Below are 19,280 nucleotides of genomic sequence, written 5' to 3'. Positions count from 1 at the left end.
GAGGTCTGATTTTTGAGGTCTTTGGAAACAGACTGAGCAAACCATGCTGGAGGTGACTTTGTATCATATTCTCATAAACAAGCTATAGACACAAGATGTGTGATGAAATTTCTAAATTGGAAGATGTTGCTAAGCACTTCGGCCCATGATAAAATATTAAGTTGATGAGAATCAACCATCTCATCAGATTGGTATGTTGAGCCTTTTGGAATTGTGTCAATGTGTTTTTAAAAAGAGGACACATTTAAAAAATAAGGGCAATGAGGGGACAAGGGAATATCTGAAGTTGGTTTAGCTAATTAAAAAAAATCAGAATCTGTCCTCCACTGTTGAACAGGACATTGAAGCTCTTAAGTCTAATAGTGTTTGACATGCTTTTTATATATAAATGTTTCCTAACCTCTTCTGAAAAATATTCTGATAATAAGTAGCAAATAAGTGCCCACCCATTGGGAGGCAAACGTTTTTTATCATGAAGCCCCATTTGAGAAAAATTTTTAAATGTTTGGACTTCATTTGAAAAGGGGATATACACGTATATATCTCATATATAATATATATGGTATATATATTATATATATATGGATATACACACATGCACCATTAGGAAATGTAGCATCTACAAGTATAGTAAAGCATTTAAAAAAATTATTTCTCTGATACAGGAATTTCACTTAGGGAGAGCTAAAATTTTCAGAAATAACATATCTGATTAGTACACATTCCAGTATCTTCTTGAAATCTTGGGCTTTCGAACACATTTTATGTGAGATGAGACCCGGGGGTGTGGAGTGGAGGCCGGCTGGGAGGGTTAGAAAGTGAAGTGCGTATAAATCAGTCACAGAGCAGGGATGATAAATAGCAGCATGTCGCCACTGCGTGTGGTCTGGAGGCTCTACCGAGGGCCAGGAATGGGGCACGGCAACTGGGGCGCCCTTCTCAAGTGACCAGAAAGACTCAGTAATCAAGAGGAGCAATATTGGAAAAATCCAAACCGCAAACTATGGGCTGGCTACCGTGTTTGTAAATAAAGCTTTATTGGAGCAGTATGGGCATCACGTGGATGTTTGTTAGAAATGAAGAATCACAAGCCCACCCCAGACCTTCAAACTCATAATCTGCATTTTGGCAAGACTAGCCACCGTGTGTGCCCAATAAAGCCGAGGACAGCTCCAGCAGACATCCAGGCAGCTGAACTGACATGCGGCTGCTCCCGGCAGGCTAATGAGTCAGTGCCTTCAACTAGATATTGTTCCAATATTATTGAACATTTACTTAGCAGAGACAGGAAGAAATTGATTTTTTTCTTAATTGAAATACATGTCTTTAAATTCCACATAGATAATTTATTACATGCATTGAATGTAACATAACATTTAAACTTATTTAGAATTCCTTTTTTACTTCACATCTTTTTAAAAATATATTTTATTGATTATGCTGTTACAGGTGTCCCAATTTTTCTCCTTTGCCCTCCTCCACCTGGTACCCCCACTCCCTCCAGCAATCTTCCCCTCAGTTTATGTCCATGAGTCATGCATATAAGTTCTTTGGCTACTCCATTTCCTATACTGTTCTTAACCTCCCCTTGCCTATTTTGTACCTATCAATTTGTGCTTCTTAATCCTTGCACGTTTTCCCCCATTCTTCCCCTTTCCCCTCCCAACTGATAACCCTCCACATGATCTCCATATCTGTAATTCTGTTGCTGTTCTGCTTATTTGCTTAGTTTGTTATTTAAATTCAGTTATTGATAGTTGCGAATTTATTGCCATTTTAATGTTCATCATTTTTATCTTCTTTTTATTATTTAATTCCCTGTAGCATTTCATATAATAATGGCTTGGTGATGATGAACTCCTTGAGTTTTACCTTGTCTGGGAAGCACTTTATCTACCCTTCAATTCTAAATAAGAGCTTTGCTGGATAGAGTAATCCAGGGAGTGGGTCCTTGTTTTTCATCACTTTGAATGCTTCTTGCCAGTCACTTCTAGCCTGCAAAGTTTCTTTTAAGAAATGAGCTGACAGTTTTATGGGAACTCCTTTGCAGGTAACTCTCTGCTTTTCTCTTGCTGCCTTTAAGATTCTTGCTTTACCTTTAACCTTTGGCATTTTTATTATGATGTGTCTTGGTGTGGTCTTGTTTGAGCCCATCTTATTTTGGGCTCTCTGTGCTTCTTGGGCTTGTATGTCTATTTCCTTCACCAAATTAGAGAAGTTTTCTTTTATTATTTTTTCAAATAAGTTTTCAATTTCTTGCTCTTCCTCTTCTCCTTCTGGCATTCCTGTGATTAAGATGCTGGTGTTTTTTGAGATATCCCAGAGGCTCCTTAGACTATCCTTGTTTTTTTTTAATTCTTTTTTCTCCTTTCTGTTCTGATTGAATGGTTTTTTCCTTTCCTTGTGTTCCAAATCATTGATTTAATTCTCAGCTTCATCTCCTCAACTGTTGGTCCCCTGTAGGTTTTTCTTTATTTCACTCAATGTAACCTTCATTTCTGCCTGAGTCTTTTTTTTATGCTGTTGAAGTACCCAGCGAATTCCTGGAGCATCCTGTTAACCAGGATTTGAACTCTGCATCTGATAGGTTGCTTATTTCCATTTTGTTTAGTTCTTTTTCTGGAGTATTGTTCTGTTCTTTCATTTCGGCCATAGTTCTTTGTCTCCTCAGTTTGGCAGCCTCCCTGTGTTTGCTTTTGTGTACTAGGTAGAGTTGCTTTGACTCCCTGTCTTAGTCATGTGGGCTATTGTAGAAAAGTGAACCTGTAAGTGATAGGGGGCAGAGCCTTGGGTAACTGCCAGGGTGGGGCAACTCATGTCACCACTGTGTGTGCAGGAGAGCTCAGAGAGGGGACTAGGCCACTTCCTGGCCTCTGGAGTTTTACCCAGGAGGAAGATGTCTCCCAGCACTCATCTTGTTTCCAGTCATTTGACTTTCTCCCTGTATGCCACTGGTGCCCTCCTAGCTGTTGCCCTAGGTCTCTGTAAGTCTTAAGGCCATAATGGGCCCTTTAAGAGGAGCCTCTTGAGAATCCCACAGTTTCATCCACCCCTAACCCCCACTGCCTTTTACAGCCAGAAGTTATGGGGACTCATCTGCCTGGCATTGGAACCCTGAGCTGGATGGTCTGGCTGTGATCCCTCTCAATTTTTATCTACCACGCATAGATGTGGGACCTCCCATTCCGGATCCCTGTGCCTCTCCATGCCTCTCTGCATCTCCAGCCCTCCTACTCATCTGGATGACTGTGGCTTCTTTAAATCTTTGGTTGTCAGACTTCTATACAATTTGATTTTCTGACAGTTCTGGGTGATACTTGTTTTGTGGCCTAGTCGTAATTTTTGCTGTAATTGTATGACGAGGTGAGGCATGTTTACCTATACCTCCATCTTGACTGGTCACATCTTTTTTTGTGATCTATAATCAGATAGTGTCCTCCACACATGAAGTACATGGAAATATCATAGAGCATACTTATTCAAAATATATTTTGAAGTTCCTTTTTTCTGACTTCCATATTGGTAACAAGATTTCACCTTTCTGTAGTTCTCGTTTTGTCTTCACTTTTTCTTTTGAGGTTTTTCTTAACCCAAATACTCCTTGGAAGGCATATTAGAGGTTAACATTATAGGGAACAGAATGCATTGCTCATTCCCAGTACATGCCAGCATACTGTCATTTCAGCATTTCAAGGCTGAGTGGCATGAACCTGAGTCAGGTCAGGGAGGCTGGGTGGTGGCCTGACCCTGGATCCCACCATGTTAACTTGCACACTCTTAGCAGAAACTGTTTTCTTGAAAAGATAATTTCCATTTTCGCTGCAGGGAACTATCTGCTTCAAAAGATCAAATTTTTCTTTTCCAGTTTTGTAAAGGTGGTATGAGGAAGTTTGAGTTAACTAAACAATCTTTCTGATTGAGATATTGCTCTGAACAGACTTCACATTAGAGATGTTGATTCCTTGAGACTGAGAACTACCCAGTCTGGAGGCAAAAACTGCAATCTTGCCAAAAGGCTAGTGCAAGTGACAGTCATGTGGTCAGTTAGTGAGTCTAGACAAACACCTGGCGACAGTCACACCTCACTGCTGCTTGATTGTTCCCTATGGATGTCACATCCCAAACTCCAGTTAAGACACCATTTGTGCAGTCAGAAATGTTGAGGTTAATGTATATTATGTGATACCCAATGACATATAGACCAACAGTGTTAACAGTGGATGGAATGCACATCAGAATTACTGGGTGAATCTTTCCAAGTTGACTGTCACAACAGGCCTAGAGATTTAGAGCAGCGGTTTCAGCCTTGGCTGCAAACTGGAATCCCCTGGAGAGCTCTTACAACTAACAGTGGCTGGGCCTCAACTCCAGAGGTTCTGAATTGATGGGTCTGAGGTGCAGCCTGGACACTGGGATTTAAAAAATCTCCCTGAGTCATTCTCATGTGCTGGCTGCTAAGGTCGATGTGGATTCTTTGCAGTGAAAAAGTGGACATATATGAATTAACATGACTAATACAAATATCTATATATATATAAGTCAGGGTAATAAAATATATAAATATATATATGGCTCTAGACAGCCTAGACAAAATTATATATGTTTAAATATACATATATATTTATAAATATATGAATTAACCTGATTAATACAAAAAATATATATATTTGTACTAGTGAGGGTAATAAAATATATAAATATATATGACTCTACACAGCTTAGACAAATATACATGTTTAAATATACCTATATATTTATAAATATAACAAATATATAACAAATAATCCCAAAATATCAGTGGCTAATGCAATAGTGATGATGATTGTGAGGGATTGAATATGTATATATGTATGTGTGTGTATATGTATTTGTGATTGTGAGTGCACATGCATGTGTGTTGTTGCATGTTTAGATGTGCATCCATGTATGCACATATATGTATACGTGTGTGTGCGTGTGCACACGTGTATACATATATGCATGTATATGTGTATATATGAGGTCTGTCCTGAAAAACTCCAGCCATTGTTAATATAACAAAAACAGTTTGCATGACATCAATGTAACATGGTAGCCAAGGAGAATGGACTGGAATGTGCATGCATGAAGTGACAACTTCACTGTACTCGTCAGTGGGGGTGGAAGACACTGTTGAGTGAGCATGTGGCCATTGCATTCAAAATGACTGAGTGAGTAGAGCAACGAATCTGCATCACATTTTGTGTTAAGCTTGGACATTGCTCTGTGGAAACTATTCGGATGATTCAGAAGGCTTTTGGGGACGATGCAATGAGTGCAGTGCAAATAAAAGTCTGGCACAAACACTTCAAAGATGGTCGAGAATCTGTTGAAAGTGATCCACGTTCTGGAAGGCCTGGAACAAGCAGAACACCTGAGAATGTTGAACGTGTATGGGCTGCAATTAACAAAGATCGGCAACTGACAGTGCAAGAACTAGAAGTTGATCTGGGGATTCCAAAAACTACTGTGTCCAAGATTAGGACATTGGCATGTCCTAATGCAGGATCTTGGCATGAAATGTGTTGTGGCAAAATTCGTTCCGCAGCTTCTACTACCAGAGCAGAAGGAACATTGTGTTGCTGTTGCTAATGACTTGATTCAAACTGCTACCAATGAATCAGATTTCCTTAAGAAGTTCATAACCAAAGATGAATTGTGGGCGCATCACTATGATCTGGAAGTGAAGGCCCAGTTGTCCCAATGGAAGTCGCCTAGTTCTCCACGCCCAAAGAAGATGTGGCAAAGTCGCAGCAAGATCAAGAACATATTAACTATGTTTTTTATTGGGAAGGGGTTGTCCATCATGAGTATGCCCCTCTAGGCCAAACAGTTAATAAGGAGTACTACCTCAATGTTTTTCGTTGGTTGAGAGATGCAATAGGACAAAAACAGCTGCAGCTGTGGGCAACTGGTAACTGGTAGCTTCACCACAACAATGCACCCCTTCATGCATCACATCTCGTGCAGAGTTTTTGGTGAGGCATCAAATCACCCAGGTGACTCAGCCCCCCTACAGCCCAGATTTGGTGCCCTGTGACTTCTGGCTTTTCCCAAAACTAAAATCACCTTTGAAAGGGACGAAATTTCAGACCATTGATGAGATTCAGGAAAATACAAAAGGGCAGCTGATAGCGATTCCAATAAAGTATTTTGCAGAGTGTTTTGAACAGTGGAAGAAATGCTAGGAGAACTGTGTGAGGTCCCAAGGTGTGTGCCTTGAAGGGGACTGAGGCATCATTGTCCTGTGTACAATGGTTCTTGTATCTCATAACTTCTTCAATAAATGTCTCTATTTTTTATATTATGTGGCTAGATACTGTCTCTCTCCACACACACACACACACACACACACACACACACACACACACCTGGAAATATATATATAGACCTGGAAGTAGCATATAGTACTTCTTCTGCTATCTCCATGGTTAGAGTCCATCACCCAACCAGAGGAAGTTAGACATCTTTTTGTTGGCCCAAGAGTGAAAAATAGGGTTGGTGAGCATATAGTCAGTCCCTGCCATATATTAATACTATGAAAACGTTTATAACTTCATTATTTGGCATGCGTTTATGATGCCCCTATTTAAAAGCCATTGGCTTAGAGTTTGTGTCAACATTTAAAATTAACTTTATAAATTATATTTGTCTTACAACTGTAGAATCAGTGAAACTCTAACAGACCTTCAGTTTTAATTCCAATAAAAATTGTTCGGAGGGACTGAGCGGAGAAACCGCAGGCTCTCTGACTCTGCTTTAACCCAGCAGCTCTGCTTACATTGTGTAAGCTGGACTTCAGGGTGAGTTTCATTGAAACAATAAGAATTTTAACTCTAAAAGCGTGCTCCCCCATGAAAATCACCATGTTTCATCATTATGTGTGGGAGATAGGCTAGAATGGTGTTTCTAACTTGGGGGATTCATAAAGATCTAGGCAGGGGTCTTTTAGATGTCACAGGTGAACTTACTACAGAACCGTATCTTGCCCCATCTCCTAGGACTGCGGGAAGTTTAGGACACCTATCTCCGCCCCTTCTGTCAGAAGTCTGCGGAATCTAACCATGTCCCCACCAAAGATACAGCTCGGGGAGAGAGCTGCTGTCATGATTTTAAAGTTCCTGTAGGATTGACACTGGCTTCATTCACCTTTGTCCCTAGTGCTACACGCAGGTGGCACAAGGAAAGTGCTCAAAAAATATTTGAGAAACACAAAGAAAAGGAAGGAGAGGAAGAGGTCACATAGAGAGACAAGAAATGGGTTTTTCCTATTTTCACTTGTGTTTTCACCTCCTCCAATCTGTCACTGAACCCTTCAACACGTATTAAATGTCTACTGTGTGCCAGGCACTGAGCTGCACAATGGAGCTATGAGGACAAAGCAGACACTTGCCATCAGAGCTCTCCTGTGACACAAGAGAGGCAGCAATGGGCGAAAGGCTGGTGATGAGCATATACTGGGGGTCTAGGGCAGTGGGGGAAGTGGGAAGCAAGAGGGCTAAGCAAGGCCTGGCTCATTCTCTCCCTGGTCTTCACCCGGTTGCTGGATGAACAGAGAGCAGCCTGGATCTTGAATCAGAAATGTAATTTGTAGCTTTACAGGTTCCTATTTTCCTCTCATATATTGTATCTTACCTGTTCTTTGGTCACGCACAGTGAAATAAGTGTGTGCTGTGTCATCAGAATGTCTGGGTTTTAATCTCAGTTCTACCTCTTTAAGGTGAGAGACCTTTGGCAAGGCAACTGAACTTGTGCACAATGAACATTATAGTTACCCAGGGTTCAGGGGGACTCTGTTCACAGGTGCTTTCCAAACTAGAGGTGTTAGATTTAAAAAATCTACCTATCTATCTATCATCTACCTATCGTGGGCCATACTGACCCCTGTGAGCATGTAAGGAAGGTATTATTATTAACCCCAAAATGCTGATGAGGAGAACAAGGCTCAGACACATCAAGGAGTTGCCCTCCACAAATAACTTAAAAAGGGAATGAAGGCTTGAGCATAGTGTTCTAACCTTGCATTTGTTGCAGTGTCAGGACTCCGGACTGGGTGCTCCTGAGGGCCTCAAGGCAGACTGAACTCTCAGCCAACTTTCTTAATAAGACAAGAAGAGGTCAAAATTCTGTGAACCAAGAATCACAGACCCTGATGGAAAAATACTTGAGACCAAGGGCATCGGCCTTTAGGAGTGGTGCCCCAGCTTCCACTTCTTTTCCCGGGGCATGGGAGGCCCGTGCGGGTGGGCACCATCGGGAGCTGTTTGCTCCTGGGAAATTGGCTCTGCAGTGGACCGACTCTCGGGCTTATGGCTTCCTGTGAGTGACCCACAGGAGAGCCTGCTGCAGTCAACCTACAATCGTGTAAGAAGGAGCAGGTCTTGGAGGAGCTTGCAACCCTACCTGGGATCACTGGAGTTGGATCACAGGCCTGCCCTAGAGAAGTGCAGTGAATATGCTGAGGGGGTATAATCTTGGTGCAACTGAAGACAGAACCGCTGAAAAACACATGATGGTGATTTTATGTAGCCATGTAGCAACAAAAATACACAGACACAAACCCAATGCAGCCTGCCAGGTCTTTGAAATTCTGACAGGTCAAAGTCCCATTAATCTTTCCTGATAGGTCTGGCCCTCTACCTAGCAGAGCTGTTGGGGACACCCAGAGCAGAGTTCACCATGCAGACGTAGCAACACAGGCCTGTGACCTCTTCCTGCCAATCGCTGGTGGGCTCGATGGCACGTGTGATTATCAGCAGGATGTTTTCAAATGTCTCCATTTCCAGGAGAAGCAAAAGTGAATCATTCAGGTTTGATTTAAGTCTCCCCCAGCGAGAGTTTTATGTTAAAAAGGAAACAGATCTCTTCTGATTTCTGCAACTCCCAGCACAGCTGCAAAGCACACATCAGGTGGGGTATGGACGTTACCCAGGAACTGCTGAATGGAGCAGCTGCTTTCTGCTAAGCCGTTCTACCTCGGTGCTGCTTCACTTCAAACCTGAGTAGGATTTTAGAAATACTGAGTGCGATGCCTTCTAGCGGACACTATAACCAACCCCTAAGAGGCAAAAGAAAGCAGAGAAAGGTTAATGCTGCATTTATTTATGAAATGGGAATAGTCACAGGGATCAAAAATAACAATGCATATTACTGTATGTGGAACAAAAATGACAATGGAAAGAGAGCAGAGTTGAGCTATGACTTCATTCAATTAAAGAGGAGGCACCTTCCACCGTCCACAGGTAAAAATGAAACTGACATCCATTTGTAGAGGTCACAATTCAGGCTTGAATCAAGGATGCAGAACAGCCCATGTCCTAAAAAGAGGTTTATAATTTTGTTTGCCAAAAAACCCATTTTGGATTCATTAGCAGTTAGTAGAAATAACAGATTTTGCGATATTGCCAGGTCCTGCCAAATGTATGTAGGATGTCAAACGTACAAGACCATCATGTTTACACAGACGTTTGTGAGAAAGTCAGAACCTTGCATTGAGACCCAGCCCTGTAAGTGAACCCAGTCATGGATACATATGGAAATTTGCAAAATAAAATTCACAGGCCTTCTTGTTTCTCTCTAATTCTAAACTCAGAATAATACTGAGAATCCTTTCCTAAGAATGCATAATGTTAGGCTCACACTGGGTTTCAAAACGTATAATGAAGTGAATTAGTTTGCTGTTTTTTTAAAAAAGAAAACAAAGTGTTATTTAAAATTGGTAAGGGAGAAATAACTGTCTTCAGCTATGTAGATGAAAACTAATCCTTCTCCCACTAATAATCTGCTAGCATTTAAAAACAATATCCTTAAACCATTTAATAATTACATTTCTAAAATACCTCTAAGAGCTATAGTTTGAGTAAAGTACATTCTGTGGACAAAGCTGTGATTTTAAAATTTCTTAAGAGTTTATAGGTATATGATTTTTAAGTATATAATATAGCATCAACTTAATTGTCCTTTATTTTGGCTCATCTAATTTACAAACATGATTTTTGAAGTTTAACAGTATTTGTAATGGCAATGTCTAAAGCAATTTTGGCTGAGTAAAGTGCTATTTGTTGAACAAAAATGTAGTTGTTTGTGCAAGTTTAACATTTCACAGGGCCAGCTGAGTTCATTTCAACCCTACTTACCAAATAACTATTGGCAAATGAAATGGGTTGGGGGGTAGAGACAAGACGTTTGCAAGCTTCTGAGCGATTTACAAAACCAAGTTCTTCAACCATAGAAAGTAAAATTGCAAGGTGACAAACAATGAAAAGGTACAGGTTTAAGTCTTGGGATTGAAAGGGTTCCAACAAGAGGAATATTTACAATGGAACAATGAGGAAAATGTTTTGTTAAAGTCAGAAACATGGAAAATATGCCGTTGAAAATTGTTGGCTCTGAAATAAATAAAATCCAGACTGAGACTATTAAAAATATCAAAGTGATCTACTATGTGCCAACTCTATTTTCTTCTGTTGTTTGTTATAAAGAAAATCCGTTATTGAATATAATGCAGTTCTGGTTAAATTATCAAAGACATTTTCCGTATATGCAAACTGTCGTTTACCATATGCTATATATTCTTCTCTAACAATTTTAGTACACTTCCATCACAGAACCATAGGCGCAGAGTTAGAAGGAAATTTTGAGTCATAATTTTAACTTCCTTACCAAGGTACAAATCCTTTCCAAAACAGTCATTTGACTCATCTCTGTTGAGCACCTATTATGAGCAAGATTTTTTGGATGGCAAAATAAGAGATATAAAAAATAGTTTATGATGTTCAGGTAGAAGAAAGCATCCTTGTCCATTGGCCGACGTTATGCCTGGACTGAAACCCTCCATCCAGTGACAGAGAAGTCCCCACACTGCAAGGAATCCCGTTTCCTCAGAGTGTAGCTCCATAACTGGGCAGGTATGTGCTAAACCGGGCTCCATGCCCACTGACCCTGCTTTTGTCTTCTGGAACACACCCGCTCCATCTTCTTTAGCTTAGCTCTCTGCAGGTTTTGAAAGGACTTGTCTGTATCCTGCATCCAGCATGCAGCAATCTCATTTACCTTTATTTTCATTACCGTTCACTTTAGTGGCCTTCAGGAGTTAAAAAATCATTTCACATCATTTGAATGAGCTTAATTGTTAAATATTCAATATTGCACTTAAAGTAAAACTGCATTTTCAAGTTATGACATTCAGAAAACAAGAATTAGAGCCTTCAATTGGATTCAATTTGGAATTATCCCTTTGTAATTAGACTAGCACTGACTAACAACAGATGTTTAGGGGGAAAAGAGGGATGGAACACCTAAGGCTTGCCAACACTGTGTGTATATTTGAGAGGAAGGGGCATGATAAATCTTTTGTAATGAAATGCATGTGCTCTAAGACAACGACTAAACTTGATATTTTAAAGCACTTAAATCTAGTAGTTTAAAAGTCACCAGAGTAATTAGGTCATGTTTTAGAAATAATGCTACAATCTCAATTTCTTACTGGTGAGAAATAATGCTGCCTTTAGTGAACTCTAAAACAAGCGAGTGATCCAAATATGTTCAGTTTGCTTATAGAGGTTATACATTTGGCACCTTTAAAAGCTGTAAGTCACAGACCCAGGATAATTCAAATTCCGGAGACTTTCTTTAGCCTCCAAATGGCCCCTCCAATCCCATATCCATGCAAGAACACAAAGCCAAGGGGGACACTAAAACGAGAAGAGACTGTTTTATTGTGACATTTATGACATGCACCCCTTGCTGACAAGAATGACGGAGGGCAATCTTGGCAGGCGGCACAGGTGTGATGAAGGGCGCACGGGTCCTCTGGCTGCTGAGGTTGTTTCCTGGTCCTCCCAGGCCTCCATGCACGTGTGGGCCAGTCACAGAAATTTCAATACCACTTGGTGTACACATTTAACAAGTCTTTGGTCTTAATAAGCACCATTACAAACCCTCAGATTAAGGGCATTATTATTCTAGTTTATAAATGTTTCAATGATAAAAAATAGCACGATTACAGTATACACACACTTAATTTACATGTAATGTATTATACTCATAACTGAGATAAGCTACTGAACTAACTTTGGTTGATTGAAATTAATGAAGTATTTGAGCTGAATACTTGAAATTTGGTTTCTAAGTTGTGTAAATATTACAGTGCATTTATGAATCTAGTTTGAGAATTTACTAGCACCAAATAGATATTAGAAATGGCCAACCTAGTACTTTTATTTGGAGAAGCAAAGTTTAAAAATCTGAAAACATAGAACAGTCCATCAATTGAAAGCACATTCCTGTGTGTCTGCTAGAAGGATGGCACATGAGCATGAACGGCCCACCCCCAATGAAAATACACATCCCAGTTTTCAAGAATTAACACATATGACAAGGTAGCTTAACTACACACGAGAAGCCTGAGAAAGTGGTTGTTTTGAAGTAGGGTAATCACCTGTACCTTGCTTTCATAATACAAGAATAGTGCTTATTTATAGAAATTGACATGGTGCAAGATTGTACCTATGATATAAAATTCTGATTGGGGGAAAAATTCAGTTCTACCTATCTATCTTTGTTTTTTAATTATTTGGTCTCTGGATGGTGAATTAATGAAGCAAAATCTGAATTTTCATCTTCAGATTATCACCCAGTTCACCACTGAGGTAGTCTTTGTCATATTTATCTTCTAGCTGATTAAGTTCTTTCTTTTTATAAAGTGGAGTACTGCTGATTTGTAATGAATAGGTTCCAGCCACTGGCTTCTTCTTTGTGAAGTGGAGGTAGCTGATCCCTTCCTTTTGGTTGATTTTAAAGAAGCCATTTTCATTTCCAGATTCAATCAAGTATCTGTTGTGATTCGTCAGAGTTGTAAGAGCTGGAAGGAGTTCTAGGATTCGGACCTTGTTACTGATGTGGGAAATATTGAAAGAGAACATGGCTGTCTTCTCAGCATCCCAACTGGCAAGACTCACATTGGCTCCTATCTCTGGTTGATCCTGAAACGAAACACAGCAATGTGTTAAATAAAATGTATCTATACCACTTATTTCCCATAATTAAAAAAAAAAGTGACTCAATTCTCACGCTAATACAACTTTCTTCTCAGGCATAAACTATGTTGAAAGGGCATATTCATAAAACACTTTGTTTAAACCACAAACGTGTTAAATTGGTATGTATTTCTAATATTAAAAAATATTAAACTATGCCAGAAGAAAGTCAAGTTGGAATCACTTGTATTTGGAGGTCTTTGAATTCAGGGGATCTCAAAGTGTGGCCTCTGGGCCAGCAGCATCGCATCCCCTGGGAATCAATGAGCAACGCAAATACTTGGGGCCCCCCAGGACGACACCAGCCAAACCACACAGCCTGGGAGTGTCTCTCAGAAATCCATTTCGACAAGCCTTTCAGATAATTTAGATGCACACTCAAATTTGAGAACCACTGTTTTAATAGATTATTTTCTTTCCAAAGACTTATCTCATTTCCCAAACCACAGCGGATGCGTGGCAGCTCCGATGCTAAGAAAGAACCAGTCTATTTCAATTTTGTTCACGGATGCAAAACCATTTCCTCCGAAGGACACACCTATGAACCTACTTCCTGACTCTGATGATCTGCTAATATTCAATGCTTTACACCTGGCTTCTTGCTTGCCTCTCTGGGACCAGATGTGCTGGATTCTCTGGGCCCCGAGCCAGAGGTCTGGGTGAATATCTGCGCATTTCTGAGTTGACTGAAAGGCTGCAGCAGCCGTAGGCAAAGAAAACCAGGCTGCCTGAGCTCCATGTTGTTTTTGTCTAGAATCCAAGTTCCCTCACACTCCACATGGCTCTTTTCAGGAGAGAAGCCTCTAGTTTCAGAACTTGGCGTCCCTGTGTAGGGAGCACTATGTCACTTCACTCTTCTGCCCACTTGCTCTCCTGGTTCAGACCTTGTCCTTTCAAAAGACTTTGAGTGGGTGTTTGACTTTCTTTTCAGTGAGACAGAGGAAATGAGCAAGTATGTGAAAACCTTTGAACGGCCACTCCCGAAAGGCAGCAAGAAGCTCCAGGGAGCCCCACAGACTGGTAAAATGCAGCCTCGAGCTCAGGCAATGTCTGGGTTTTTCTCCCCAGGGTGACTGTTTTCACTTTGGAGCATCGTTGGAGGAAACCACAGGAATGCGGAAGGCCTCTCTGCAATAGGTGACATCAGGAGAAACCACTTTGGACCCACCTCGGTGTCGATGGCATCTGTTCCGTTTGCACTTCTCCGTTTCCTGCCCCGTTTGGGGTAGCCGTTGATCTTACACTCATAGCAAGCCTCTGGGGAGAGTGAATTGTCATCCATTTCTCCGCTGACAGGTGGCTCGGGGCCTCCTCGGCCCATGCCCATTCCAGAAACACAGTGTCTGTGGAAGAAAGTAGCACAGACATTTGTCATTAGAAGTGGGCCACAAGGGAGGCGGTGTGAGAGTTCTGGTGAAGCCTGGATCCTGCCGGGCGACACTCAGCCCTTTACTATATGTCTACTGGGAGATTGGCTGGCTCTGAGAACCATACTGAAGTCCTCTGTGGCTGACCTCTAATTCCACGTTCCCTGAGTTCATTGATGTTCTCTAATCTCTTCAGGCCCTATTTTGCATATTGATTTGCCCCTTCATTCCCCAAACCTAATGTGGCAGGCGATTGGCTGTACTTATGCTGGGGAAGGGACATGGAGTGGAAGTAAGAGAAGAACAGGGAATGAGGAAAGACCGTGTGATTGGGAGGTTAAATAAAAGTGTCTTCTAAGAAATAGGCTCCACAGGAGGGAGAAAGGTATAAGGCGTCACCGTTCAGTCCCTGCCCTCTTCCCGAAGACTGAATACCATCACTGCCGTCTCCGTCTCCATCGCTGCCGCTATCCCCACCCCTCACAGCTCGAGCTTTTCCACAATCTCTCCTATTACTCGACCTCTCACTTTGGCTAAAGCTGCTGAAGACAATTCTTGGTGATACCTGAGGCTGACTTAGAAATACATTGTGAAGATATGCAATGTATAAAATACATGTATCAGAACTTGCCCAACTGTGGGAAATTGTTTCAGGTCATTCAAAACCACTAGGGCCTTTGGCTCTGACTCATGTTAGGCTGGACAAACAAACTCATTGCCCAAGAGAGAACTAGTTCAGCTGTTTTTCTTTGCCTTTCAGTTATCAAAGCCAAGTTATGGAGGGAGGCTTGCATATTTCACAAGTACCTTGTTTTCTTATTCTGCTTACTATTTCATAGGCCACTTGGAATGTATTTACTGGGCTCCCCTTTCAAAATGTGTTGAAATATCTGAATGACTCTAAAAGAATCATTTATTTTGGGGCCTGGTACACTCTAGTGATTCATAGAGAAGCCAAAACTGTTATAAATGGGTAGATTTCTACTGATAGGTCAAAATGTAGACCAAATATTATTTACCTCTTTTTCTGTATTAGTTGGCCCACTCTTTATAACCCATATTTCTTTACACCCTTAAGATTCAATATACAATGCCCATGAGCAGAATATTTTAAAAAATATTTTCCTGCAGTTTACTGATTCCTACTATTTTCTGTAATTCTGCTAGAGCCCAATATATTTCCTATCCTCTTCCTTTACCTTGTAACAGGAAATGTGTAGAAACAATAAAAATGGATGAAACAAGCCCTGGCCGGGTGGCTCAGCCTGGTTGGAGTATCACCCATGCAACAAAAGGTTGTGGGTTTGATCCCCTGTCAGGGTACGTACCAAGGTTATGGGTTTGATCGCCAGTCAGGACAGGTACAAGATACCATCAAGATGTATCTCTCTCACATCAATGTTTTTTCCTTCCTTCCCCCGCCCCGTTCCCCTTCCCTCCCTCCCTCCCTTCTCTCTCTCAAGAATCAATAACTACATCCTTGGATGAGAATTTTTAAAAATGGATGAAAATGCATGCTTAGCCTGTGTGTGTCTACATTCACACAATGATTCAATTATAGAAAGGCAAACCCCAAATTTACAGGCTTTGGTTCCTTTCTCCTTTCCAGTATTTTCATATCCCTGGAACACCACTTACAAGAAGTGTGACTACAAAGCCCCACTGGCCAGAAGCCAGTATGGAGTGTCACAATTTTTTGCTGGGAAAATGGTTCTGGCATTAAACTTACGAAGAATGAGTCTCCTGAGAGCCGGCACAGACATCTGGGAATCTGTGTCCTATGGCTGGCATTCTGCATGCTTCCCATGAAGGATTCTTGTACCTTCCAGTCCACGCTAAACCCAGAATGAATCGCTTGACATTTGTGTCAAGAAATCAAAGACCACTAAATTAATAATCTGACAAATACATGTATGTGAATGTTGTGAAATATGTAGCTTTGCGTGTGGGATGTGCGTGTGTCTGTGAGGGAGTATATGTGTGTATATATATTTAATGTCTGTGTGTTCTTAATTAAAAAGCTAAAATTTGAATCCTTCACAGAATAGCCAAAACTCAACAGACATCCAAGTCTAGATTAATTCAGCACAGAAAAAGACTTACTTACACTTTGACAAGTTACACCAAATTTTTTAAACACTGAGTAAAATAAAAATAGATCTTCCCTGGCCCAACTCACATGCATACAGTGCAATGAAGCATTTTACCTAAGAAAATAAAATAACTATTTTAACCCTCATTTTAATACTTCTGGTAATTTTAATGTAAATTTAAGTCCAAAATATAAAACATACTTTAAAATCATAAAGGACCTCACAAAACATATCGTTTTGATTTATCCTAACAGGAGTTGGACAAGAAGGCATTCTAAGTTAAGGGAAAATCCTGCTTGCCCAGGAAGAAAACAGATCAACAATATGCTACGTGAGCCCAGCTCTTTCATGGGTCAGCTGCAGTCTTTCCTGAGAGATGAATCACTTTCCAACAACATGTGAAGATCAAGAGAATGAGATAGAAAAGTCATATGCTGAGGTATTTACAACACAGTTTCATTATTTTGTTTGACTTTCTATAAATTTTCAGAAATCTAGGTGTCCCCTTTCAAATAAAACAACCTAAAACTTTTGCAGAGCTAACTGGAATTAACTCAAGAATTATAAAATGTATCATTCTCCTCTATGGGAATAGGTCATTTTGAGTTAAATGTACTTAATTTTATTATAAATGGGAGCGCTTTTACCCAGGGCCACAAGTGCTTACCCTTGGCCGATTCGGAAGTAACCTGGTGGACAGCCGCACAGGTAGCCACCCTCAGTATTGGAACAGCCGTAACTGCAGGGGGCCTGTGAAGAGCCACATTCGTTGATGTCTTGGCACCCTCCGCTGAACTGTTCGTACTGGAAGCCGGTGGGACACATGCACTTGTAGCTCCCCAGGGTGTTGTGACAGGAGGCTCCTCCGCAAATGTGGGCGCTGAGGCATTCGTTTTCATCTGCAGGAAGAAGCAGAAGACAAGGCGTGTGTCAACTTGGCCAGAGGTTTATATTGAAGAGTCTGGGTCAGGCCACTTGGTGCTGGCCAGCTGGCCCTCAGCCAGGCTCTCAGGAAGGTATGGCAGGTGGAGGTGGCTGGGATGAGGAGAGGAAAAAGAGAGAAAGATTTGGAAGTGGACACAGGCCTTTGCCAAGTGGTGAACAAATGTGGTCGACAAGGTCAAATGCATCAGGTGGAACACATGAGAGGAGGGCATTCTAAGGAATGACAGACTGCAGTTTTGATCTGAGGCCAACACTAGTATGTTCTGCTCCACCTGAGCATCCCGTGAAGGCCGTGGGGCTGGTTCGTAGCTAAGGTTCAGGGTTCAGGGTGGAAGAGAAGGAATCCTGCAGTACTCTGTGCAAGGGGATGACTTTCTCCAAAGCAAGGACCAGCCACAGTCCTTGAGGCTGCTCTCCTAGTCCTCCTTTCTCAGGGTGTGCAGGGCTGGCAAGGGCTGACATCCTGCAGAAAGTGTCTGCCCCACTTGGACTTCCTTTTCAAAAATCTGCAAAAGCCCCCTGATGCTTGTCCTGGGGATGAATAGTATCTTTTGGTATGTCTGCTCCCATCTCTGAATGGGCCCCCCCTTATCCAAACCAGCTCCCATCCAGAGAGTCTGGGCCATGTTAAAGCTAAGTATGGCTGGAAGAGATCCGTGCAAACTTCGTGAGCAATAATTCTGGAAAGCCCACAGGAGACACAGATGGTGCAGACTGGCTACCCAGGGGGACCTGCCAAGTCTGATAGTAATAAACAGGGGAAAAAATCTGACTTTGAAAAAATAAAGTGGAAGGGAGAAAATCTTGAGTTTCTCATTATTTCTAATTTATACTTTTTGGAAACATCCAGTATATTTTTATAGACCTGCCTCTGTAGGGCAGGTTGGAAGCTTGCTGGTAAGACAGTTACTAATTGGGGCAGCCCATTTTCAGGCATATGTTCATTTCAATGCAGGTAGATTAGACTTCTCCTCGCTTCGGGAATGTCAGTACTTCCAATGAAAGGGAGGAGGGAAAAGGTAGTTCACATTTACGAGATGCCTGGTGTCTGGCAGATGGGATAGGAGACGCTTCACATTCACTTCCTTCACCTCCGTAAGGATCCCGTGAGGTAGATATCATAATCCCTGTTTTACAGGTGAAGAAAGTGAGGCTCAGAAAGCCCCTCCAAATCTCACAGCAGCAGCAGCGGGGCTGAGCGCACACCAGGCCTGTGTGACTGCAGCAGCCGCATGCTTTCCTTTATGCCATGATGTTTCTCAAGAGACTCGCCCCCATTTAAACTGGTACTTCCTTTCTCCTTTAACTAGCTTTACCTTATTTGCTATGCATAGAAAACTTGAAATCTTAGAAATCCCTTTTCATTCCTTTATAATGAACAAGACTATTAAAATACCGGTTATTTAAATTAGGAAAATAGATGAGCAAAAGTGCTGGGGACAGTGTGCTTGCATATACAGGGGTGGGCCAAGGTGGGCTTACAGCTGTACGTGAAGCACAGAGTTTATCCTTGTAGTATTATTTATTAATTATTGTATCCTTTTGCACATGAACAACTGAACACCTACTTTGGCCCACCCCTGTATATGTAATATTCATATTTTCTTTCCTTCCTTCCTTCCTTCCTCTCTCCCTCCCTCCCTCACTGTCTCCTTCCCTCCGTCTTTCCTGACTGTGGTTACGGGGAGTAGATACACAATAAGAAAGCCATTCACTGAGCAGAGTGCTCGATGGCTTAGTGCCTCGCTCTGAGTCTGGTTGGGGATCCTTTATGTCCAAGGACTCTCAAGTACCCACTCAAGGTCACTTAGGCTCCAAGG

At 41.5% G+C, this 19,280-nt stretch overlaps 1 protein-coding gene across 1 annotated transcript in view; it reads right to left on the bottom strand.

The window, feature by feature from the left end:
• Positions 1 to 11,732: 11,732 nt before the first annotated feature.
• Positions 11,733 to 19,280, bottom strand: part of FBN1 (fibrillin 1) — a 223,807-nt gene continuing 216,259 nt past the window's right edge. Inside the window, exons 63-65 of the mRNA XM_054565457.1 lie at positions 17,183 to 17,414; positions 14,224 to 14,398; positions 11,733 to 13,001 (exon numbers count right to left, since the gene is read on the bottom strand). Of these exons, the coding sequence (XP_054421432.1) occupies positions 12,612 to 13,001; positions 14,224 to 14,398; positions 17,183 to 17,414 (797 nt within the window). The 3' untranslated portion in view covers positions 11,733 to 12,611. The remainder of the gene's footprint in view (positions 13,002 to 14,223; positions 14,399 to 17,182; positions 17,415 to 19,280) is intronic.

This window comes from Pteronotus mesoamericanus, unplaced genomic scaffold (assembly GCF_021234165.1).
Source record: "Pteronotus mesoamericanus isolate MK-2021 breed Mesoamerican mustached bat unplaced genomic scaffold, CSHL_Meso_final contig_164, whole genome shotgun sequence".
Lineage (NCBI taxonomy): Eukaryota > Metazoa > Chordata > Mammalia > Chiroptera > Mormoopidae > Pteronotus > Pteronotus mesoamericanus.
Note: the sequence above shows the minus strand (reverse complement) of the source record. Positions and strands in the feature narration are given on the sequence as shown.